The following is a 26,271-nucleotide window of genomic DNA, read 5'->3' as shown; positions in this document are numbered from 1 at the left end:
GCCGCGTAACGATCTCGCTCGGTTGCTAGCTCGCAACGATGCTGGCTGGGATGTTCTGTCGCCGTCAAGATTTAGATAGCGGCGAGCAACCTAGCCACGACGATGAATGCTCGTGAACCAGAAAACGCGTGTACCGACTCCAACCGAACGCCGAGAAACCAACAGCAGTTGCTACCTAAATCGCTAAATGAAACAGCTTTTCAAATGGAATTACACGCGAACGTTCGAATCGGTGCTCGCATCGTTTTCTTTTGGTGCAGGAGAAGTTGCTGCGATTCTCTATTTTTGCCAAATGAAGCGAGAAACGGAACCTTCGAACGGAATTGGAACAACGTTTGGAACGGTCTTTGAGTACTTTGTTGGCAAATGAGAGACCATAGGCGTGTGTTCGTTTAGTCAACGTGGAGTATTTGGGTGCTCGGTTCGAGCGGAGAAGGAATCAAAGGAAAAATCCGAGTGTCGTTATACGAATCGATTTCTCCACTATCGTACACGTACATATATACATATATGCCGCGAAATCTCGACAACATCGACGGTATTTAAGTCGCACACAAATTTAGTTATCAACGTCGAATGTGAAAAGCCAAACGCTTGACGGTTTCTGCGATTTCAAGTACCACCGAGTCCTCCATAAAGGATACGTCGTGTGCGCTACTTAAACTCGATACCGAAAGAAGCACTCGGTTTCACCTAAGGAAAAAGGGAGGAAGAAGGTGACCGAATATTTCCTACGTTGCAGTAATCCCCTTTTTCGAGGACGTGCGGCTCATATCCTTGTCACGCTCCGTATATTTTTAATAACGAGTCAATGGTGAAAATATAAAATAGTGGAATATAATGAAAGGGAATATGCTGCATTGGTTATAAACGAAGAGAGGAGTATAATTTTTAGGATATCGATGTTTTCCATAAGTGAATTTTATTCATTTTCGAGGAGAGAAAACTAAAAAACCTTGGTCGGATTTCACCGAGCCACGAACAAAAGGTTGAAGGAAAATCTAGAGAAGGACAATTGGAACCGAGCGGAACGTTTGAACGACGGAAACTGCATGGTTGCACGTAACGTCGTAACACGTACGCGTCATTTAAAAGCAGTAATATTCTTGGAAAATAGCGAGGCTCGGTGTAATAACCGTAAAGGTAGTTTGAGCGCGAACCCACCTCGAAATTAGACGAGCTTCCAGCGTGTTAGCTAAACGGACGTTCGACCGCTATTCAATTGCTACGGTAATTAAGCGTTCGTTACAAGTTTTTACGTTTTCGCGTATGTTCGACGCGATAGCGTTATTGTCTGCCATCGCGTGATAACGCGGATACCGTTTGAAACGATAAAGAAAAGAAAACATCTTTCGCGAGGGCGCAAACGAAGCAAAGAAGTTAAATCGAAAGGCCGTTTAAAGATACGTATACCGATGGAACGTATAGATATATAGATATCGCCTGTAAAACGTATCGGCCTATCGCACTTTATTAATCGCGGGATAGGCGAGGCTGTAGCGTGTGCGGACAAGCGAGCAGGGTCATGCGGAAGGTCAGTTCGCTTCAAGGGGAAATCAATCGATCGCGAGCCGGACGATTTTTCGCCTGAAAGCCGGCCGACGCGTCCCTCCAAACTGATTTCGCGGACTGCATCGACCATCACAACGCAACGCAACGATGCGACCTTTCCTACGCGACGTGATTTTTCGTACGTCAACGATGCATCAACGTTTATTTCAGCGTTCACATATTATTATTTTATATTATTGTCGCTCGATGGAATCGTTCTTTGATCCGAATCGATAGTTATCGCGCTTCTATTCTTCTTCAAAAAATTTGAATTCGAACGACCAAATATTAGCACTTATTTCATGCGGTGTTCCTCCATCGGAGCCTCTAAAAGCCAATAACGACGCTCAAATCACAATTAATTTGACGAGTTCCCTTCCGTGCTTCCCAGTTCAAATATCGAAGAATTATCGTTTGATGCGAGCCACGATTTCCGAAGCCGATAATAACACGAAAACGGCTAACGATGGTTCGCAGGAATCGTCTCCTATTCGATGACCAGTGAAGTTCGTGAAACGTGGCTTTCGTTAATTGTTTGAATCGTTCCGACGCATCAGAAGCGAACGAAATTCATCAGGCGTGCAACGACCGCGGAGCTTCGGTCGGCACGATGCGACATTCCTTCGCAATTTCCAGCGATCGCGCACTCGGTGTCCAGCGATTTACTAGACACCGAGCGCGCAAAAAGCGTCGCTCCTGGCGTAAGAGGTTCGTTCGAGAGCCAATGCAAATGATCGACTTCTTCGTCCTTTTGTTTCGAATCGTACCGGCGAATGATAAATCCAACAGGAGAGCAGACCGAACGAACAAATGAGGTCTGGAAGAGGAGATTTTAATCGAATCCGCCTCGTGATTGTTTTGTAGCGAGCTGGAGGCACCGAAAGACGATAAAACTGGAAGAGTCGAATAGATCGTCGCTGATTTCCAGCTCGTTAGAACTCACGTTTCAGTCTGAAAACGGTAAAGATGCTGTAACACATTCGGTAGATTTTCTTTTATTTTATACAATTGAAATCGAATAAATATTTCAATTTTTAAAATATGTCAATTCCACAAAATTCTAAACGTTAACTTCAGACTCTAATCGATAATTCGATAACTCGAAAGGAGAAAAAGTGTATCGATTCGAAAGTTTAGTCGGTTGAACTTTTCATTGCCTTTATCGTCGATTAATTCAGTCAACAGTGCGGACGAATAAACAAAGCAGGAAGACTAAATTACTTCCGCTGACATTACGTCATTCTGACTCAAAACAAGGTCGGCTAAAGGCACGGAACGAGCAAACCCATCGTAGTTTGGCTTATTTTGCATTTTGGTTCTCTTCAAATTTTCGTGGTTACGGAAACGAACGAAATGATCAAACCCGAGGAAGAAAGAAACGTAAGGAAGAAATGTGTGTATTTTTGCGTCGAAGAGATCGATCGGACCGGATGCGACGGTGCAGGATGATTTAAAGTCAGAGATCGATTAAACGGATCGACCAATCTAACGCGTGTTTCTGTCTTTGGTAATAAAACTGGTGTATGATAGTAGATACGAGGAATAAAGTATGTAGTTTTTACGTTTAAAACGCGAACATATACTATATGTTCGATACCACGTAGCTCTAAGAATTTCAGGTTTAATCTTGTACGTTTTTACGATTCGTTCTTGCCGGAAGATAATTATTTCGTTGCTCGTATCATTGGAAAACACACGAATGAAACTCGGGAGATAACTGTGTGATATAACTGTGGTAGATTATGTGCCTCGGAGAAAATTTTTGATCTGAACTTTATCGTAGTCATTAGTCAAGAGAGGCAACAGGCTCGGATCTTAGACTTTAGATGCGCAATATTCAACCTAAAGACGTTGAATCTACGTATCGCATACCGAAATCGATAACGGGCTGAGGAGCTTCGCGAGTATCTCCTAAAGACAGTAACTCCTCTTCTTGCTAGCATATATATTACAAACGTTAAGATAAATTTATTTTACTTCATGGTTGTAATACTCTGCGACGTTAAAATTAACTTTGCACGAAAGATGTTATACCAAAACGAATTTTATCGATCCGAACTTCAGAGGTTATAGGGTTCTATTCTATGGCTTTCGTTTCTTCTGTTGTCAAAATTAGCGTCATACGCCTCGCTTCCGCTATACACATTCGTGGCTAACGAGAACGATAAGCTGACAAAATTGGATCGGATATATCAATCCGTTCGTTCATCGCAGGCTTCGTTCGGCACGACGATTACAGCACTTTGACACGGTGATATCGTTCCCGAGGAGAGTTACGATCGCGTCTCGAAATCGGTGATTTACGCTGTTTACTTGACCACCTGCATAATTGCCGATATTCGTTACCTGCGCGGCTCGTGACATAGCAAATTGTTATCCGAAATTAACGGTCCCGTCAGAGCGTTCGCCTATCGTTTCATGCCGGATATGATTATCAATAATCAATCGTGAAACACGGCTGAACGAGATATCTATGAAAATATTCAGTGAAATTCTAAATGAAACATAGGCTGGCTGTGAACGAGGTTCGAGTACTTTCTGGTAGTTTGGTTTATGCGTTCAGTGAAACAAGAATCATTGTGTTTTATCGTATTGGAGTAACTAATAGATCAAATGGATTAACATACATTGAGCCAGAGTAAATATAGCGGATGAAGCGAATTACGAACAACGAGCCACCTGCTTATATCTGTTCGAATTTGATAATTTTACGTATATTTGTTTTAATCGAATATACCAGTGTATTGCTCGAATAAAAGAAAGTAAAAAGCATTCGGAAAAGCAGAAAACTCGTTAACGCTTATCGTCTTCGCCTATCGTCGAACACGCAAGGGCACGAGCATCGCAATGCTCCCTATCCGGCATCGTTTCCCCTTCTTCGTCGCGTTAATCCGTCAGTCCAGGGAACATCACCGGTACGACCGCCGGCCTGGTTATCGATAACGTCCGACCGAAGAACGTGGCCAGCCTCGATCGACGGCTAGTTTCCTCCCCGATTCATCTTCTATGCAGCAATCTCCGCCATTGTCTGGCGCGTCGCGTCGCGTCGCCTCGTCTCGTCTCGCATCGACGACATTGCAGTTTTTGGAACGTGCCAGACGATCGAAGAAAAACGATGATCGCGATTCAACGTGAAACTAAGCGGGAGTAAATGTGGGGAACGATGTCATCGTACAGTCGCGTCTCACGTACTCGAGATCGGGCTTCGATGCGTCTTAATTCGCATGGGAAATTAGGTCGGCGCTATGCACCACGATGCGCCACAGTTCCATCGTTGAACGCGGTCGCGCACACACTCGACGATCTCCAAATTCGCGCGCGTAATGCGGCTAAACGACCGGTGAATGCTATAACATTTTGCGGCGCACGTCGCGACTTTCTCCGAATAATCAACAAAATTCAACGGAAGAAAATAGATCTGAAAAACGATATGGATTTCGTTGTTCTACGTTTACTCGTTAGTCGTTCGTGTAGGTCGTTTAACGCTTTGCGACGATTAAGTTCTTCAGATCGATCAATTACTATTGACGATCGTTTGCATAAAATAGGTAAAAGAGTTTTCACCGCGAAGCTTTTTTGAACTTGGATCGACTGATTGGACGTTTGTAACTCTGATTTCTTGACAGTATCAAGCATAAAATTCTATAATCCGTTTGTATATATAAATTCCATTTTTATCGTATAAAAGATATTACGACAGTAAACGATATTAAACATTTTGGGGTAGATCTTTCGAATAAGGAAACTCGTTCGCAAATATTCTCGAATGAATTGGCGCGTGTAACAGGTCGGGGAACTGTTGACACGGTAAACGCCGACATTCCACGGATGGAATTGTAATTTTCCGCATAAAATTTGGACAAAAATACACGATTTATCAGCTACGAATGTTTGACCGTCCGATCGATATCGCGTGCACTCCGAGCACATGGCTGCTAAATTCTTATTTATTATCCCTTAATGAGCGTGAAAATGATGGAAACGAGCTGCTTTACATTTGCATACGCAGATCGGTCGCTTGATCCGAGGTTTTATACCACATTTTTGGTTTAAAAAGGTAACCTTTGGTTTAAAAAGCTCCCCATGAAACAGAAGGAGAGAACGAGACATCGTGCACGGCTGAATATTTCAACGCGAAAGTAACGATAGGACAACAGAGTAGCTTTAATCTTGCTTAAAAATGTATACTTTCATATCGTAATGTTTGACGTTTCTGGAGAACGAAACAGAGATGGCGCATGGCAGATGCCGTCACTGGATGCCGCGCCGTATCTACTTCCTTACACAAGCCTCGCGCCTCCTTCCTCCTCTTCCTGCATACTTTTGCATTTTCGCTTCTGTTCGATATTTCTTGCCGTTTCCTGACTTTTCTATCAGGAGTAAATCTTTCAGGGATTCACCGGAGCTTGGTAAACGTCGATGCACATTTGCCGATCAGTCCGTGGAACGTTCCCTGTCCAACTGTATTTCCTTATTTTCTCTGACTTTTCCAATGACCTCCTTTGTTTTCTTTAGTCTCGTTTTTCCCCAAACCGTTGTTTCACCGAGTAAAGGTAAATACAGAACTTAAACGATGATAAACGCGAATGGTCGCGCGTATAGTAATTTGGTTGCAACGAAAATTTATTGCTATTATGTTGTAATTATATTACTATTATTTATATCCTCGATAATGTTGAGAACCAATGTTATAAATAAAAAAAACAAGTACCCAATAATTGGAAAATAACTCGTTTTGCGTTTATCGTGTTTATTCGTGCGATCGATGTTACGCTTTCGAAAAGAAGAACCAAAATGATTTAATCTTTCGATAAAACCGATTTCCGTAAAAGCAATCGGAAATTTCATAAAAGCACCTTTGACTATGTATCGAAGCAGCAGAGTCTTTCTTTTCAATCAAATATATTTCTACAGAAAACAGGACTCCCGTGCTATTTTCGTAATGCAAGTTGTGGAATCGCTCGAACCTACGTCCCCAAAAACAGGTTAAACATCGTTGGAGAATAAGCGATGGTATATTTTTCGGAGAAAGAAAAACACAAATATCCCCGGTCCATTGAAACGTGGTTTCTCGCAAAAATTTTCGAGTAGCGTATAACTTTCCGCTTGGAAGAGAAACGTGGAAGAAAGCGAGGGTAGAGGTCGTAGGGCGAAAGGAAAGTCACAACAGACTATAGATAGGCGAGTGCGAAAGAGGCTTCCCGTGAGAAGTCGCAAATATTTTCGCTCGCGGCTCGGAAGCTCGCGTAATCCTGGCTGAGACGTTCTCTTCCGAACGGGAGCTCGCGCGTCGGTAGCGCGCACACGGCCGATAACGCGCTAGCGATTCGATGTTCCAACGAGGATACAACTGGATCGGGCCCGTTCTCCAAACGACCAAGCGTCTTCTATGACTTCTATCCTCTACTGTTTCTTCCATAGAACTCCGACGTCGACGCCTTTTTGAAAGTTTCCACCGCGGAAATTCGACGCGAAAAGAATTGGTCGGTGCGTCGACAGAAACGCCCTCGTTCCCTGGAATTTCACCAGGTGGTGAGTCGGCAACGCCCGACTTTCAAGGGTTTAGAACAGAGAAATGGCTCGAGGGAAGAGGTCGGGAAAACTAGAACGAAAGGAAAGTGGAGAACAGGGATTATAGTCGTTCGTAATAGTCGGGTCAATGGGAGATTATTCAAATAGATATATTCGATAGATGCGTGATTGGTGTTAATAAGATACAGAGCAGAAATTTCATTTCTAAATGGAACGAGGCAATCGTTCAAAGGTGTAACGATTCCTTTGTACCGTCCATCAACGTCACGTTTCTCGAATACCAATTTGCCAAGATTACGTCGATTCGACGCGTATAAACGAATCGACGCATACGCCACCGAGTAAAACTGTAAATCTCCTTATTTTCCTAGCTTCAATTAGAATACGTAAACTATCGCTTGCTATCGTGTATTATCAATAGCATAAAACCGTCGTTCGAAGATTAGACTCGAAGCCCGTACCGCCTACGTAAAAATATCGCTCGAAAAGCAAATAACGCTGCAAGAAACAGAAAGGCAGCGGCGGTTTCAATTTTTATTTCACCTCGCGAAGATAAAGTAATCGTAGCTCCAGATCCTTGCAGACATAACTTCCTGAACGCTCCGTGATATTTCAACCCTCTAACCTCTAGTCGCACACGATTCTCGCAGCCGTGGAACTTTCATAATTTTCTCGGTATCGGTTTCCACGCGCGTTTCCCTGGCGAGGCCGTCGAATTGCCGCCACGCCGCGAGAATTACGAACAGTCGGGCATAAACAACCGCGATTCACAGGGTGTGGCCTCTCTCCGGCTTCGATATGCCGGACTAGTCGATAAAGCCGACTTTGTTCGCCTTCCTTTACCGTCTCTCCGTCCGTCGCCCGATTCGCGATTCTTTTTCTTCTCCCGTCTTTGCATTCTCTCCGGCTCGTCTTTCCAGACCGAAACATACTCGAACCACGTAATTGGCGAAATAAGTGGCGAGACAGGATATCGGATAATTTGAAATGAAACCGTATGAGGAAACGAACGACGATAAAGACGAGGTATTGAATGTCCGACTGACAGAGATATTACCTTATTCTTGTCGATACGTGACAGAATCGTAGGGTGAACTCGGTTCCAGTGTGGTAGCCTACGGACTTCGATTGTACCGCGTGAACGGAAATTTGCCGTTACAAACTCGAGAAGAATTCGAAATTTCTTGTTTATATCGAAATCTCGCGGAACTTTTCATCCTTGAATTTTGTTCGGAGTACCTAAGAAAACTATTTTCGCGTTAATCCCATCGATAGGCAAAGGTAAATTTGTAATTGAAGATCGAATAATTGCGATCGCCCTGATGGGATTATCAAGACAAAGTCGACGCGATACATCAGTGCATATTGCTACTGTCAACGCTAAGTTTCAGAGCTTAGGGAATGCTCGTTGCTTTGTCTTCGTTACTAGATATAGAAACGCCGGCTGGTGCTGCGTTATACGTGACACGTGAAATATGATGGTTTCTTACGAGCCAGGGTATAAGCGTAGACCGCGCCGTTCCATGTCGTTTAACCTTTCCCGCGGTTGTCTTATCGACCACTGTACGGTAGATACGCGCGAATATAGCAAAATAATTTTTCCCATACGATTAACAGAGCATCGAATCTTCGTGACGTTCGACGATATCGATCTCTTCTAAGTTCTAGATAAAATATAATTTCAATCTCTACGAATCAATGTAATCCGTTGAACAAGCAGAACGAAAGTTTAATAACGGGATAATGGAGAAGCAAATTAAATCAATTCGACTGGCTGACAAAACAACAAACTCGGACGATCTTTGAAGCGTTAATGGAGAAACGCCGTTATAATTCAAATCGAATTGGAAAGCGAGTTATCGGATATTTTGTCGAAACCGGTCTGCGTAGCGAATGGAATACAGAGCAGCGGGAAACCGAGAACAAATCCTTCTTCGCAAACTTTGCGCGTTAATCCGAGCGAAGTTGAACATCTATCGGGGTTAGTACGTTTTCAGTCGTGGCTTGAAATCGTTGATTAACGCGAAGAGAATCCAGCTATTCGAGGATGATCCTTCGGTCTTGCTTCGAATTTTCAAACTTTCGTTCCACTTGGCTGCTTAAAAATATTCGATTCATCGAGCTACGATCGAATTACCGACGATGATAATAATCGCTGCTTTAGTTCACCATTTCCTCTAATAAGTAGAGCCGATTTGGCCGTGCCGCTTCGCTATTCGATTCGTTAAAATTACGATGAAAATTTGCTGCAGTTCGTTAACACTTAATTCGATGGTCATTTGTACCCAAACGGGTCGAATGCATAAATGTGCTCCGGAATCCTGTAAGTTTGTTCGACAGCTGCGCGTTCGCTATTGGTCAATTTGTTTCTCGTGAATTCAAATTAAACGCCTGGTCTGACCTCGACGTAACGTCGTTATCCTCTCTAAAATCGAAATGATAAAAACCTGTTTAGTAACATGACTGCGTTTTAGCGACGTAGTTTAACGTTCGTTTCGTATAATTGCAATTATACGTGAAAATATTAGAAATGTTTTCTTTATTTTCTTCGAGTTTACGGTAAATTTACTTGGTCGTCGAATCGTACGTAAAAGTGATAAACGGTCCCAACTTTGTTGCGCGAATACACCTAAAGATGTATCAGAGATTCACGATGTACAGCTCACGGTAATTAATTCTTCATAAGTGTACAACAAACCAGGAAATACGCAGTTCAGACATCAAAATGAAACGAGGGAACTCGTAACGAATTACGTGCTACGATATTCGCATCGCTTGAATATTTCATTAGATGTGTTACAGGACATAATGTACATTCCGTTGATGAATTGCCGTGATAAAAGCCGTCCGTCGAAACAAACAGCTACTTAATCCATATTGTGCGATATATCGAATTAAATATAAAAGTTCACAGTTGAGAATAATTGTTTCTCGACGGTCTTTATCTTTTCTTTCGGTCGTCCGATGCTATCTCCTCTAATTTTTCGCAAGTCGAAAGCTTAGTATCGATGGAATTCTTTATTTCAATTCGAGCATCGTCCTTTTCATCGACTGCTTTCGGTAATATCGTAGAAACCAAGCAATACCATTCTGTACACATTCTGTTATCGATTTTCGTGATTTTACGAAAGCAAATGCAACAACGTCGCGTGCCAAATATCGTCGAGTATCGCTACATCCTGTAAACATCCATGAACAACAAATTGCAAATTCCTGTCCATGTTTTTCAGTGCAAATGTGCAAACGTGTTTTTTTTTTCATCAAATCCAAAAAATACGATATCAAAGCAAAATAGATTTGCTCTCTCTCTTCCTTTCGTTCGAGTCTCTTTCGTTTGCAACCATCTTCTTTGCAACCGGATAAGTTAGATCTTATTTCCTAAAAGTGGGAATATCTCTCTCTCTCTCTGTGTCTCTGTCTTTTTAGAAAAATCAAAGCAATTTGTTCAGCGTGCCGTTTCGGAATCGATGCTGATGGAACTCGGTTTTATTTGGAAACAATGCCGACTCTCCTTTGGGCCATGATAGTCGGAAACCTAATCTTTATTCTCGCACACGAATTCCATTGCATCTCTGTTATTTAATATGATGGTGCAGCGCAGCTCTACGCAATACAATTCTTTGCACCACGCTTGGCAAAGCTCGATCAACATTTGATCGATCAACGTTCCGCAACTGGTCGCTAAAATACACGACGACATGCGTTTTATTTAAATTTACAGAAGCTTTAACCGTAAAAAAAGGTTCATTCGATTTTCGATTTCCAACAATTGCTACGATCTGATTATCGTATATAGATAAACGACCTGGTGTGTGTATTTTAAATTACGCGATTAAGAAACTAAACACTAGATCGCGCGAGTACGATTGGAACCAAGAGCCGTTTATCGGTGCGAAACAACCGTGCCACCATGCTTTATCTCTGAGAAAGTTGCCGTATCTCCTAGATTCAGCTACGTGCATCGATTTGTTCTCTCCTGTTCGTTGCTTTACTCATTTCTCTGTTCCCTAATCTATCCTGCATCTCTTCGCGAGAAGATTCGAGCGGAGATACGCCGCGACGCTCCGAATAGATCAAAAGCAAGCTCTTTCAACTTTTTCTTCTGTGTTTCTCTTTTATCGTTTTTTTTTTTAATCTCTTCTATTCGCTAAATAGCTGCTATTTACGAATGATGAAACAGAGATGAATAAAGCGAACGGTATACAGCGGAATTATTTTGCTATAAAGTACTACTAACTTATCGATGGTTGAACGAGACGCGATTATGTCGATGAATAAATTCGATACCCTACGAAATTAAAAAAGAAATAAGCGTGGTTGAATTTCGATAAAATATCCATATATTCAACGCGACAGTCTAAGTAACGTCTACGCGAAAATCATACAAACAATATCGTTACGGAATGTATACGAGGAATATTTTAGAATCGGTTATGCAACCACGAAGAGTGCAATTTCCCTGTAAAAGCATATCTCCGTGAGATACGATAAAATCATATTTCTATAAGAAATGGAAGAATGAAAATCAGGCGCATAAAGGTACATTTGCGGGAAAGTCGATTCATCGTGTACGTCGTGTACGTCATATAAATCGTGTACGATGACATATCTTGCTCTCTTCTTTGTGTGATTCGATCCGAATAGAACTACAGAGCGATTCGAAACAAAGATTCCTCGTAATTTTTCGCATCGAACTACCTCCTCGAGCCTCCACGTTGTAGACTGTAGTAAACTCCAAGTACGGTACCGAGGGAGATGGGATGACAACGCCAACAGCATCGATCAACGTCCTATCACTTCGAGTCTCCTCGTGCTTTTCGCGTGTACCTCGACACAACCGGAAAATCGCGACTCTAATCGAGACGCGTACATATCGGCGGTGAGGACGTCGAAGGTTCTTTTCAATCGTACCCCGAGCTCCTGTCCCTCGGGTTCTCTCCTCCCGTTTTTCCACGGAGGAGCTTCCCTTTTTTAATGTTGACAGACGTTCATCGACGAGACCGCGGTGCACCGCGTCGCGTCGCGAGATTTATTCAATTTCGTAGCGCAGAAACCCCACGAATTTCTTCCCATTCGTTCTTTGCTTTTCTTGAGTTTGACCAAACGCTGTGTGTACTCACGACCCCCCGATACTCTCGGCAAACATAGGATTCTGTCGGTGAAGTTGATCGTTCCAAATAAATGGAAGAAAACGTTTCGGTAGAAGAAAGATGGAATTGCCAAGAGACAATGGCCCGGCACTTGGACGAAATTGAGCGATAAAGGCGGATATTCCAGAGTTGGAATTGCAAGAAAAATATTTTGCGATTTTGCTCGTAGGTGTCCTTTTAATTTTTTATATAAAACGTTATTGTATTTTTTACTCGGCAGACTAGTATTAACGAACAATGTTCATTCTACGATCTACGTTCATCGCTGGTGCTTTGTTACTCCTCTGTCGTTCGCAATGTACGCTTTTAAATATTCATGCACGAAGCATCGTTACGCGGGTATCGTTACAAGCATCGTAGAAAACATATACGTGGTCGACTAATTTTCAAAGTCGTTTCTCTCAAAACTGGGGTTTGGTACTAAAAAAAAAAGAGCTGACTCTGTGAAATCATAACATAAACGATAAACAAACGTCAAATATCGTTTTATCGTCGATTTAAAACAAAAGAAAGAAAAGAAAAGAACGTCTAAATTCCAGAAGGACAATTTGATTCGAAGAAAAGTTATCCAACAAAGTCAAACGTAGTTTGAAAATCACTTCCTAAGATCGACAGAAAGGAACATTCTCGGTGCAACGTCCACCGTTTCTCCCTTCGTCCATCGTATTCTTCATTTCTGTTCCTACTTTCGTTTGTATTTCTGCAGAATAGCGGTTACATAGATTATAGATGAGCCAGGGACGGGGTATACGTTTCAGCGATAAGTCTATCAGGATTGAAAAGTCCGCCCATGCTCGTGCTGGCTCCAAGAATTCTCATACACCTATCCAACCTCTGGAATCCCGGTTCAAGAAAATACGAGAAAAGAAAGGAGCTCAACGATAAGCTGGAATCAACCAAAAAGGACGAGGTGGAAGAATTAGGAAAAAGAATAGAACCAAAGAATATACATAAGTAAAGAGATAAGATGAGGTGATGGAACTGGAAAAGGGGGAAACCGAAGTTCGAGAGAACGAGGAAGAGGGTTAAAGGAACCGGAATGGCAAAATGGAGTCAGGGAAGTAGATAAGGAATAGCGTTTGAAGAATCGGAAAAGGGGTAAACCGGAGTAAAGTAAATGGAAGTAAGGGAAGAAGAGATTAGAGAAGTCGCGAGTTGCCAGCGAACGATATCTCCGCCTGCTGGAAATTCCTTCGGCGGAAAATAAAATATTCAGTGCGAGCGGCTGTCGCTTCTTCCCCGTCGAATCCCTCTTTCTCTCGTCGGAAAAGTTCGCCCGTTCAAAATTTCGAAGCGTGTTTGGGCAATTTTCCAGCTGGGCCGTCGGTTCGAGGTTTCTGGATTTACACCTGGCGGTTTCCGATCGATCGACGGCGTTTACTAGCCTCGGCTTTGGTGTGAAAAGCCGATCGATTTTTTCAAAGCGACATATCCGTACACGTTGTTCAAAGTTCTAATTAAGCTCCGATCAAGTCGTTTCCGTTCTCGATAGAATGCCGCCTGTTCGATCTTTTTCAAACGACCGAACCCTCGATGGATTTTCTCCGGCCAAAGGATAATTCTATTAGGATAATTCTGCGTACGAATTTTGCGAACCAATGTTACGGCGACATTGCAAATGCTTGCGCTGAGTTACGATAACGATGTCTCGATGTTATAGCGTTGACGATAAGATACGATTTACGCCATACCGTGTAAAATAAGATGAAACGGAGGATTCCGAATTCCAGCCATCGGTGACAGGAAAGGGACAAAGAGTCGTCAAATAGGAATCTGAAGCAACCACCGCTCCTCGAGATGTCGCGACAGATTTCCAAAATTATTCTCGGGTCACGCTCTCCGTCTTCCAAGTTTTCCAACCAAGTTAAACGGCAAGAGTCAATTGCAGGGGCCCGTAAAGCAGAAATTCAACAACGGAGTTTCCGCGTAACCGGCGAATATGTAGAGCGAACGAGCCGCTTTGTTCGCGCTTCGCTTCACCGCCATTCATCCGCGATGGAAAATCTTGGTGGTTCCGTCTCGACAACGTTAACGCAATAATTCAGAGCTCGCGGAACCGTTTCAGCCCGTGGAGACGAGAGTTTACGCTTCCGAGCGATCGTGCGCAATTCGCAGCTGCACACCCGCCCCTGCATTATGCACGTCTCAGTTTCGTTGCAGCTTCGTCCCGAGAGATTCAACATTACGCCGCTTTTTGCGGAGAGTTTCTCATCGAATGAAATTTTTATTGGTCAACGCGTGGTCCAATTCTTTCGCGAGCTCCGTCGAGACGACGGTTTTTCCGCGGATCCGCTTTCGCCGATATTCTCCCATCTGCCAAAGTCTGACGACGTAAGCAACTCGTTTTTTCAGCTTCTCTCCGATATATAAAGAGCTAAAGATATCCCGAGTAACAAGTTCTTTTCGCTTTCCTTCCTCCGTCAAAGCAAGTTATAGCCAGCGTAACGAAACTATTAATTGATAAATCTTGTTCCTGACATTTCATTGTATATTACGATATGTACGCTGGAATAATATTAGGATAAGAATCCTAAAAATATTACACCTACAATTTTGTATATCTCGCCAGGCTATCGTGACATTCTCGTAAAGATTATTTACGAGATTATTACGGCACAAAGGCTGCAAGGACCGACATTCGCGCTCGAGATTCAACCGACTATTTAATTGGCCTTAACAGCGAAAGGATTAAAAATCTACATATAACAGGAGTTGTCGAGCTTTACATAGTTCGCCACGAAACCGCGCAAGATTGCTACGGCGACCACTTATGGAGTTTACGAGCCACCACCACGAAAATTAAATAACCCAGCCAACGTTACCTAACGCCATCGGAGGAGAGATATTTTTTCGAAAGCGAGTTTTCATCAGAGCGAATTGAATTTGCCCGGGGAACAGCGCGGCCGTGGAACGCGCGTGCAGCTAAGGAGCTTGTTATCTTGCCAAACGCGATACGCGAACCCTCGACGACACCCCATCGTTCCCTCAGCCACGTACCGCGTAGCCTCCGCTTAATTACGGCATCTTGCGCGTCGGAGTATGTCAATTTTCTCGAGTTTCCATCTCGCTTGCATACGCTTCCTATATAATTTAACCTGATACTTGCGTTTTAACCACGTCAAACGCTTATATGTGTTTTTTGTTCTGTTAATTCATCGCCATATAATCGTAGATGTTGCGTCGCTTTGAAATAGAATTTGGTGTTCAAACATTTTTCAACGATGCCTTCCAACAGATTTGATCAATTACAATTCACTCGAGATCGTTCGGTCGATCTGCTGTTCAAGCGTGTTGGACGATTTCGTCGACTGTCGGTTTCATGCGCGCGAGAGTTCTTTTCTTTCTTTCCTTTTTCCGAAGAATCGCAGGAAACGAGAATTAAACAAAGAATTACGTAAAAATACAAGCACGCGATGATGCACGAATGAACACGCTCACTGTGAAGAGGTTGCATTCGAATCGATGTTTACACGAAAATGGATTGCGTTCCCCTGATCGGGCAGGTAGGCAGCATCGACGAGATATGTAAATTTCAGAGGGATGCTAATGCAACCGATAGACGTCACGAAGCGCGCGGCGCTACGCGGCGACGAGGGAATCGCGCGGATATAGTATTGCGGTGGAATGGAAAATTCATCGTATAGGTTGACGCGCTACCGAGCCCACCGACCGATTGTTTCCCTACCTTTTTCCACGCCTCGTTCGCTGCGAAAGCGAACACCAACCAAAGCGAACGCGCAATTTGTCACTAGCTCCTGGCTCTCGCGCCAGACAAACGAAACTAATATCGCTCTTTTTTCGTTGGACCTTTTACGATCTTTTGTGCAGAGAATCGTCGTCTCTCTTTGTCGCTGGTAGTTACGCGTCGAATAAAAGCCAAGAAATTGTTATTGTTATTCTAGTTTTGAAACTGTTAAGCGTAACGAAAGAGATAAAGGAGAGGAGAAGAAGCAAGCGGAATGCACTTTTAAACGGTGGTCGGTTTGATTTCGCTTCTCTGGTTGCTAGATCCGTCAAAGAAATTTTCAGCTAGATTTTAAAGTAAGAAAAATATTTCGATGTTGCCGTGCTATTTGAAATCTGTCGAACTGGTTAACTCTGAAAGACGATTTAAAACGGTGGAACTCGGTTGAAAATTGACGCGTCAGAAGCAAGAAACGAACCAAACTTCTCCTATCCTACCGCTACGTTTCAATGGCAACGCTGTGAAACGAATGCTTTAATAGGATGATCCTACTTAACAGAATCCATGAGATCTTATTTAATAGAAGTGTCTTCCGGCGGCGTTAACCGATTTCCAATACTGCCGATAACCGCAATTAAATCTGCTCTTCGTTGGGTAATTGAACTTCCACCTGAAAACTGTCTAACGTGTTCTTATTGACTTCGCTTTCAAGTATAATTGTATAATTATATCGATGACGTAAACTCGTATCGTTTCGTAGGTCGCTGTGAAAACGCGACTGCTCTATTCTTGTCGATACTAATAATCGATAAAAGCTCGCGGCATACACGATTCGCGACAACACGGCAAAGATATTAAATTATATTAACGTGACTCTTAGTAGGCTTTCAAAGATATCGAATAATCCATCTTCCATTGAAAAGATGAATCTTTGAATAACGTTCTCGGAAGATAACGCGAGCTTCGAAGTCGGTACATATATACGTTTCTTAGAATTGCCCTCGAATGGAATTTCTTTCTGCGTCATCTGATAATAATGTGATTCCTGGCTGACACTAGGTACAGAATACCGGTGAACAGTATACAAGATAACCTGTTAAGTTTATAGCGTCGTCTCTACGCTATCTCGTTTGTCATATCGCTGATGTCACGTTACACGTTAAAGCTGTACTACGCCTCCTATCTCTAAACGCGTTAATTCGAATAATTCACGAATAACTCGATTAGAATCAAAAATAAAATTCATCGTCTTATTCGCAGTTAATATACGAGAAATATTTGTCGAAATCTTACGTTTTTCGTCACGTGTGCATATATACGTAAACAGAGACACGAGTCAGAATGAATCAAGAGTTTGGAACGAAACAACAGCAGATAGCACAATCGGTTCTACGGTCCGGTCGTTGATTCGTCGAACCGTAAATCGAACGAATTTCTGCGAGACCCCCCTATTGCTGCGACTTACCACTACTTGCCACGTCGACACTACTCTCCCGGCACGGAGTACGATCGTTCCGAATTCTTCTAGATTTTCGATCTTTGCGCAGAAAGATCCAGTTGTCGTCTGATGTTCCATGCAAAATGGAATCCAGCAATCTAACGTCGAGATCGAATACGTATCGACCGACGCGACGCAACGTATTCGCCGCTTCTGTTCCAGAGGACGAGATACGGGTTGATTAAATCGAATTACGTAACCGATTTAAAGTATTCGCGAGAAAGACGATGACCGAGTGAAATAATTTGATAGACGCGTTTTTGGTAAATTCGAGGCATTTCAAATCTACTTCGATCAAAATTGTTTTTAACAGGAAACTATATCACGAGCAGGCATTTCTAGTAATTTCCGAACTGAGGCCGAATAGTCGAGTTAATCGCGCGGAAGTATTTGACCAGAATAGCTAAATTGCAGACAATAACGCATGTATATTTCGTATGTGTATATTTTAAACGTGTTTCGTGGCGCTTATGCAAATGTTCCGAATTCTCGTTGGCAGGAATCACGGTCACGCTCTCCTTCTCGCCAACGATATTAATCGAAATTGAGATTGTTTAATATTGGATTAGAAATTTAACACATTGTTCGTCGGTCTAATCCTCGGAATTCAACTTTCAGACCGATAAATTAGAATTCCGCCACGAAGTAAAGACTCGTGAAAAAGGAACTCGAACCTAAAACCGTCTACCGGCGAATAAGAAAGACAGCGATCCCAAACGAAATCTATTCTGCGACATAGGTTCGCTGGTCGATGCTCCATTTTCGTTGTTCATTGTTCGTAGTCGGGGCGAGCTTCGAAAGAAGAACTTAAATTTCCGACTATATAGTTTACGAAAGCCAATTATTCCGAATTGTTCTGCAGATCCTCGAGATTAATAGGGAACCAGCAGAGGAATTCTTATCTGCGAGCTGCAGTCCTATTTTAATTCCGGCCGCTCGACGAAACGCGATCGTCGGTGGCTGAATCCTCGCGCAATTCCCGGCCAGAGTATTTTCGACCTCCGCTGGAATTCTCTCTGCTAAATGCCGTCACTTTAACTCCCGATCACTCCTTCGATCCTCCGTTCTTCCGATCCTCCGAATCGACGAGTCTGTTCCAGGATCAGTTACGTACGAATACGTAGAAAAATGTACGAAAACTTTGAAGATTTACATAGGATGCGTTACTTATTTATAATTAACTTTACAATATTTGAAAAATCGTCGACATGCGCGATAACATCGAAGCAGAAAACGTTTCGCCTTTGAACGTATACCACTTGGCGTTCAAATTTCAACACGGTTTTCAACGGAAAGAACGGGTTTCGAGAAATGCTGGCAAATCGAGTGCCTCTTTCGCTCTTGACTTTTCGAGGCATGATTCAAGCAAACGCAGGAAATATTAAATTCCCTCGTAAATGACCAACGGAATTTCGATCGAAACGTTTCGCGAAGCACCTAGATGAAATGCAGCACGTGTTGGAAATTTATTCAAAAAATGTGCTCTCCTGGCCGTACGCACGATCCCTCTTTGTCACGTCGAACTTTTCTTCTTCGAAATAACGAATACCAATACCAATGCCGAGCAGCGGCAAAAGAACGGGAACGAAAGAGAGGCAAGAGCGCAGTCTTCGAATCGCCTGCCATTATCGATTGCCTCTGTAAAGAGGAAGGTCGATTCGAAAGGTATCCTCCTGTCGATCAACCGAAAGAAATATCGAAGCGACGAACGTATCGACCCAGCCCGCGTTCCTCTCAGAGGCCACCACCATTTTCGACGCAATTACGAACAACGACGCCAGCGATGAAACAGATCGAAGGGGAAATGCAAATGAAACCTAGAAAATATAAAACTTTGTTCGTTACAGTTACTATCGCTGTGAAAGCTGATCGATCGTTTGGTTGGTTGCAAAAATTACACGTGATTCGCGTGTCAATTTTACTGTTCGATTCGGACGCATTTTACGAGTCTTTAAAAATAATGCCAAGTTGATTATCGACTAGCTGGTATCGTTGACCATCGTCCAAACTCAATATCGTAACACTAAAAAATTGAAGCTACGAAATATCGTGGCACAGCTTTTTTGTACATCTCGGCAGAGTAAATTGATACAGGCTACGCGAAGCATAAAATTTTAAATGTCGTAAATTTTTATTTCCAATATTTTTTATTCGATGTAAAGTTACACGCGTTAAACGCATACGCGATCTCTGTAACGAGTTAGTCACTTTTTTTAAAAAAATTCGAATCAGAATTTACGGTTTTGAACGTTATAAAATCGAATAAAATTTATCGAATGATTAAAAAGGGGGGAATATTGCGATAATTATTAAAATAACTTATTAAACGCCGATATATTTACTTCACGAAAATTACATTTCTTCCTAGATCACTTCTTCCGCTTTCGAACGATCTAATCGCAGTGTCTCGAGGAATTCTCCAAATAAGGTTACTCGACTCGATTTAAAGTCTAAAGCTACACCTCGTTTTGCTTCCGATATTTCGCATCATCTTCGCTCATCTTCCAGCAACTCGGAAACTTTCGTGCAATTTCAATGCTAGAAATATATTTAATTTTTTAGAAAAAATTCAATCGGGTAATCGATTCCAGCAGTTCGTTCGCCTTCGCCCCATCGACCTTACACAGCAATGACAGATACGTATAACTTGGCAAAATCATTTAGCATTTGGAAAACATCGTTTGGAATAGCTTTTAAACTCGTTATAAATCCGTAGGCCTGATTCGAGACAGACGTTTTGAATGAAATTAGCAAAGTTCGGGGTCGAGATTGCACGGCACCCGCTCCAGTGATTCTATTATTAACTGTTGCGTGAATTAGTCGCGGCTTTCTATAGAATCTCGCGGCATTGTACACATCGTGACTCACCGGGCCACGCGTACTGCCTCCATCGTGGATTGTTGCAGCCTGTTCGCTACTTAAAATTATAGCCGTTCAGAACGCTGTAGCTTGGAAAGGAAGAAACCAAGGATTCGTAAAGAGAGGAAAGATATTTATACAGGCGCGAATCACGCATTTGACGAATCGTCGCCGTTTCCGTTTCACAGCCCGGTCTAACTGGTTGCAAATATTTGACCGACTCTCGTCGGCAAACGATCCTCGGTTACAACGGAATTGAAATTGCAGGCTCCTGCCGATAGAGGCGGGGATCGTTCGATTTCGGGTCAATATTTCGTTGACAAACAAAGGATCTTGATGAGGGACAAAAACGCGTCTCTTCTCTTCACCTAACTCGGAAATCTGGCTTTATTTGATCAGGAATGGATTGTAATATGTAATAATAATAATGGGATAGAAGGACTATTTTTCGTCGCTATTCGATCGTCGTACCGTAGGTAAAAGTTAATATAAAAATGCAGAAAGGCTGTTAATTACAAAGTTGAAATAGCTTAAGTACGACTAATATCAATGGGAAAGAGCATCTTACCAGTCGAAGAAGTTCCACAGGCACGTGAACATGATGGCGATACGTCTGACACATCGAACAAAGCTCGCGGCACACGACGATTCACTCGCGTCGATTATCACCCGACCCCGAATTGTCTTTCGTTACATTTTCGCACCAAACTACGCCTGAATCGCGTATTCGTTTACGAATTTCGCGACTTGTCGCCAAGTTTTCTCATTATATACGTTATAGACGATCTTCTCGATGAATAGGAACTCTGCCATGGCATTTGCACAAATTCTACGTGTAAAACGAAACTGTTAGATGCTACACGCCTAATTCTACCTACGTCTATTTGAAAGAGATACTTTTTCGGATGAACATCTTCGTTTCGTTAAAGTACCCTCAGTGTCTTGGAGAAATGCAAACATTTTCAGTTACGGTTTGTCTCTGTATCGATTAAAATAGGAATAATAGACCGTTCCCGAACAGTGACGAGTAATAATCGCAAATGAATCGAATTAATTTTGTTTTAGCGAATAATTTTAAACGAAAATTACAAAGCCGACGAATGATTCTAATCTCAACTATAAATCCAAATCGTATCGCGACATATCCAACAACGAAAATAAAAATCGAATACATATATTCGCAATTAGTAGCGTCGAATTTCTATATGTCAAAATCAAGGCACCGAGGGAACATCTGTTCCTCGCGAAAATGGATTTTCGGTTTGCTTTTCGTACGAAACAGCCTCGAAGTTCTTTCGAAGTCGGTACGTTCGACCTAAGGGATTCGAGTATTTAAGTAAATTAAGTAAATATCGAGAAAATTACTTTGAACCGAGGCTGTTTCTTAGACGAATCGGCGATCCTGTTTCTTTCTTTCTCCGCGACGACGAGGCTTGGTAATTGGTCGGTTAATTCGGAAGAAAGAGTCGTAAATTAATCCTCCGCCTTTTCTCACCGCGAAATATGTAATCTCGCGCCAACATAAACAGACGGTAGACAATTTCATACGCAGTTCCGCGCCTCCAAGGCTTTATTAGCTTTTCACAAGCTCGCGTTACATTCTCGCGACGCAATCTAAAGCTCGTTTTTTCTTCTCCTTCTCTCGCCCCTTCTCCTCGTTTCTTTCAGCACAAAAGAAACTCCCACCGGTGAATCCTCGACGCGGTACATAGCTCGCTGCTTCTTCGTATATAACAAATTTATATCCACGCAACCTTTCTCCGCCGTGACCTTTTTCCCTCTCACTGACACATTCTTGCGTGATATATCGTTAAACGAACCTCTTAAGTAGTACGTTCAACGAATTAAATTTCACAGGCAACAGTAAGTGGTACTAAATTCTATTGTTACGAACTTTTTCGTAAAATTGGTACGAAACGCAAAACGGTAGCAAATCATTCTCTATATTCTTCGCGTATAAAAATAAAATTGTAGATATCGTTGGAAACGCAATTAAGCATAATATTCGAAGGAGCGGTAAAACACGCGATAGTAAATTAGAAGAAAAAATCCAATCGGTTTGGAATCGTATAGTGGGTAGAGGCAAAGTCCCGTCGCAAATATGCCATTACAACTATTTCGTCGAGATAAAACGTTTTGCGATGCTTCAGCGAAACACGATATGCAAATTTCAGACACGTTCATTTCCAGAACAACGCGCGAACGTACAAAGTGCATACGAAACGCGTGTAACTATAGAATCATGCTGAAACACGCAGCTTTATCCGCAAGAAAATCGCGTAATGTATTTAAAAACAGACAAAATAAGATCGAAAAGTGCATCGTTCCATCGCGGGTTTAAAAATGGTTAAACTAAGCGCGACTACGGACGAGCCAAGTCGCAAATTAGACAGCGACGAATTACGTGAAAGTTCCGAAAGGTGTGCAATTATTCGCGCAATGTGAAACGAGAGAAAGAGCAACCACGGAAAAACTAAAATTAAAAAAAATAAAGGCTGAAGATGGAAATGGAAAGTGGAAAAAGTAGAATTCGTTACATTTCGCCGTTTGTTTTTCTCTTTTTTTAGGAAACTTTCGAAATGAATGTGAAATATCCGTTTTGTGCATTTTAGATCACCGATTATTTGCGGTAATCGTGAAAAATAAAATTTTCATCGTGCGAACAAGGACGATTTTAAATCTATTTCTCCGTAGTTCGTTATCCAAATCTAATTTCCTGACCGTGCTTTAGACTTTCCTAAAATCGAAACGTTCAGCTCGAAAGAGAAATAAAACATGGCGAATATTTTCATTTACAAACAACGACGTTTCTAAAAACGAGTACTCGTAGATCGAATTGCCGCTTTCACGAGGAAAAGCGTTTCAGCGAGTAAATAAGGGGAACGAGTGGTCCGTCGATGGTGCTGAGTGTCGTTAATGCCTCGAGTATCAGCGTAATTGGACAATTAAGAACGGGTAAAAGGAAAATCCAATAGAGGAAAGTATAATGCGAATGACAGGAACGGAACGCTCCTGATTTTTTGTCATTTCTCTTTCTCTCTGTACGAATACAACATCGTCGAAATAGTACTAAAGCTCCTATTGCTAGCGTTGTTTCCGCGTCGTGTTACGTTCTGCAAACAAAAAGGAGAAAACCGACGCGATGACCAGTTCGATGCGACGATAGTCGAACATAAAAGAAGTTGAAATATAATTCGAGCGTTTGCAAACTGTCTAATTTGCGAAATTTACATTATACGTTCTTATAACAAGCTCGTAACGCAAGTTTATTTTCCGCGTAACCACTGGCATTGTTAGAGTAATAGATGATCATGCCATTTTCGATATGTGCAAACCAAGAAGAATCTGGTATGGTTATTTTCGAAAATTTGCTCGTAAAAGTTCATTGCTGCAGAGAGCGGTCGAAACGTTTTTCTGCGCCCCTTTAGTTTCTCGCATCTTGCGACAATATGCTCGACGAGCGAATGCATTGGAACAGCTGTTACGCGGGGAAATACGGTTGGTTTTAAAAAGCGGTGCGAACCCGCGGCACAAAAGCAGCACGACGAGGAAACACCGCGAGAACAATGTGCCACGGCGCGGCGTGGCCGGAGAATCGGCAAGGTCAGCGACGTAACGCCAACATCTCGCGCCCCCGGCTACCGCGACCTCTTTTTAATTCACCGTCCGCACTATGGAGCGCGTGCCACGATTAGCCGCCCGTTCGTTCGACGATGTCGACGCCGACAGAGAACCTGGTCGAAAGAAAGGGAGAGACGGAGGTAACGAGGGTGCTGGGTCGGATGAATAGAAACGAGGGGTGGGCGAGCGGTGCGATGGGACCAATTCGATATTTGCGGAGCCGGTATAAAGTAGCGACGTAAGAACGACGCTGATTGAACGGCCAGGTCGTTCGAGCCGGCTGACACGGTTCTATTCCGCGTGTTTACAAATTTTACGAAGATCTTTCAAAGCCACTTCCAAGAGATAGAAGGTTTCTCTCTCGTGAAAGATCTAGTTCTTCCCACGAAAAGGAAAGTTTTTGATTTTCCGGCCATTTTATCGACGGAATACGTTGTCAAGTTTTCGAGTTCCGTATCGTGGAACTCGTCGAGATTTACAGAGATTCTCGAGAAGAAGCTACGTAAAGATAAAACATGGAATAAAGAGCAGCGAGAAACAAGTTCGACCATTTTTCAACGAAGGCACATGTGTGACAAAATAAAATAAACCTTGCGATGAGTTCGGAAGGGTCTCGCAGTCCTCGAGAAGAAACAAAGGTGTTGCAAGTATCCAAAATCGAAAATACTCTGGAGAAACTTGGAGAACGAGTAACACGGCGGAGACTAAAGGGCGGTGGTGAAACAAATATGTACGACACCGAAAAACCTGAAACATCGAAGAAATGTCGAGGTTCGGCAAGATCAACCTTCTCGATTTTTCCAATCGGCAAACTCGAGATTAGCTATCGTCAGGTTGTCGCGAGCTACGAAAAAGAGGTGATCGTTCCAGTCGTGCACCCTCGTACATCTTTCACGAATCTTTCGAATTAACCTGGCCTGGTTCCGAGTTGGGAGCTTGAATATTTTATCCGCTTATTTTCGCGACATGCGACATCCCTGAACTTGTCCGGCCTTCTCCGCTGCCCTTGGCCTTTCTGATTTGCTGCATTTTGCAAAAGCCACTGCCTCCTTTCACGCTTGCATCACGCAGCGATTCCCATCAAATTTACTTCGATCGTTTCTACCGTAAATTTTTATTTGTAAAGCTCGCTACAATTCGTACAGCGCAACGTCCGTTGCCTGCGGTTTCTTTTACCCTTGAATTAGTTTGTCGAAGTTTATTCGCTAGATGCTTTAGAAATTATGCTTCATATTCAAATTGTATCCTTTCCTTATTTGAATATTTGAAGGAAAGTTTTTGATCGTGTTTTACACCGAATGAACGTAACATCATTTCGCAATTTAAAAAAGAGCTCTCTCTCGGATTCAGCATCGTTTCGATATGCAAAATCGGGTGTAAATAAACGTTTACCCACCTAACAACAGTACGTCTGGTCCCCGCCATGTTCTACTCCCAATCCCGTTACCAGCTCTGTAATCCTTCCACACAGGGGAAAAACTCTCGTTTTGTAAAGATTTTCTAGCCTCAAAATATGCGATACTGTGGAGAACATTCGCGATGGTATTGTCCGACTAACGTTCGAATATACCGATCCACGCAAAAATATCAAATTTTGTAAACATAATATATATATTCACCGTATAATATATACCGTAATTTTGTACCGTAATTTTTGTAGTTCTGCACAAATGACCTTATCTAGGATAACTGTAAGATATCGCGGTTTACACGTTTCCTTTTGCAATTTTCAAGAAAACCATATTGTTCATCGATAGTGGATCGATCAAAAAGTTCAAAGTTGTAAAAATGTGAAAACCATTCGTCTGGATTCCATATTAACGAGGGAATCGATCGCTGAAAGGTAGCGGACGAGTCGCATCGGAAAAACGAATGCCGAATAGCGAGGAAAAAAGAGGACTGCTTGTATTTGCGTTTATCCCGTATGGACACGCTTTCTGCATTGCTAACTTCCTTCTGTGCTAGAATCGTGCTTTCCAACCCTTTTACCGTGAAATCCATTTCGGATCGTAGGAACAACGCTAGCGCGAAGAAAAAAACCGGCTCTTCGGTGCTCGCGAAAGTCTGGCCGCATCGCGTACATTTGCCTTTTAAACGGGAGTTTGTTTTAAACGTTAATCAATTGCCGTGAATTCGACCGATAATCGGTGCAAAATAGTTATTATTTTCCAACTAATCCGTTCTCTGTATGCCCATTTGTCCCTAATAAATCGACGAGGTAAACAGCATCTTCTTCTTTCTATAGCGCTGCACTTTTTGGATGTATCGTAATACGTATTGCGTTCTTCGCACGTACATGTTACTTTACCTTCGACGATATGCGTATAGCAAATGTTTTAGGCTCCATGCGCGGTTATCGAGGTAGGTAATTCTTT

The 26,271-nt window shown here is 42.5% G+C and overlaps 1 protein-coding gene across 16 annotated transcripts in view; it reads right to left on the bottom strand.

Annotated features, from left to right (window-relative positions):
* Positions 1–26,271, bottom strand: part of LOC126915047 (uncharacterized) — a 191,738-nt gene that overhangs the window by 85,952 nt on the left and 79,515 nt on the right. Inside the window, exon 2 of one of the 16 annotated variants that reach the window (XM_050719345.1) lies at positions 20,844–21,104. The exons of 14 other annotated variants lie outside the window; for them this stretch is intronic. In XM_050719345.1, the coding sequence (XP_050575302.1) occupies positions 20,844–20,875 (32 nt within the window). In that variant the 5' untranslated portion in view covers positions 20,876–21,104. The remainder of the gene's footprint in view (positions 1–20,843; positions 21,105–26,271) is intronic. One more of the 16 variants, XM_050719346.1, reaches the window with a different exon arrangement.

Source organism: Bombus affinis, chromosome 4 (genome assembly GCF_024516045.1).
Source record: "Bombus affinis isolate iyBomAffi1 chromosome 4, iyBomAffi1.2, whole genome shotgun sequence".
In the NCBI taxonomy this organism is placed as follows: Eukaryota; Metazoa; Arthropoda; class Insecta; order Hymenoptera; family Apidae; genus Bombus; species Bombus affinis.
This window is presented reverse-complemented; position numbering and strand designations above follow the sequence as displayed.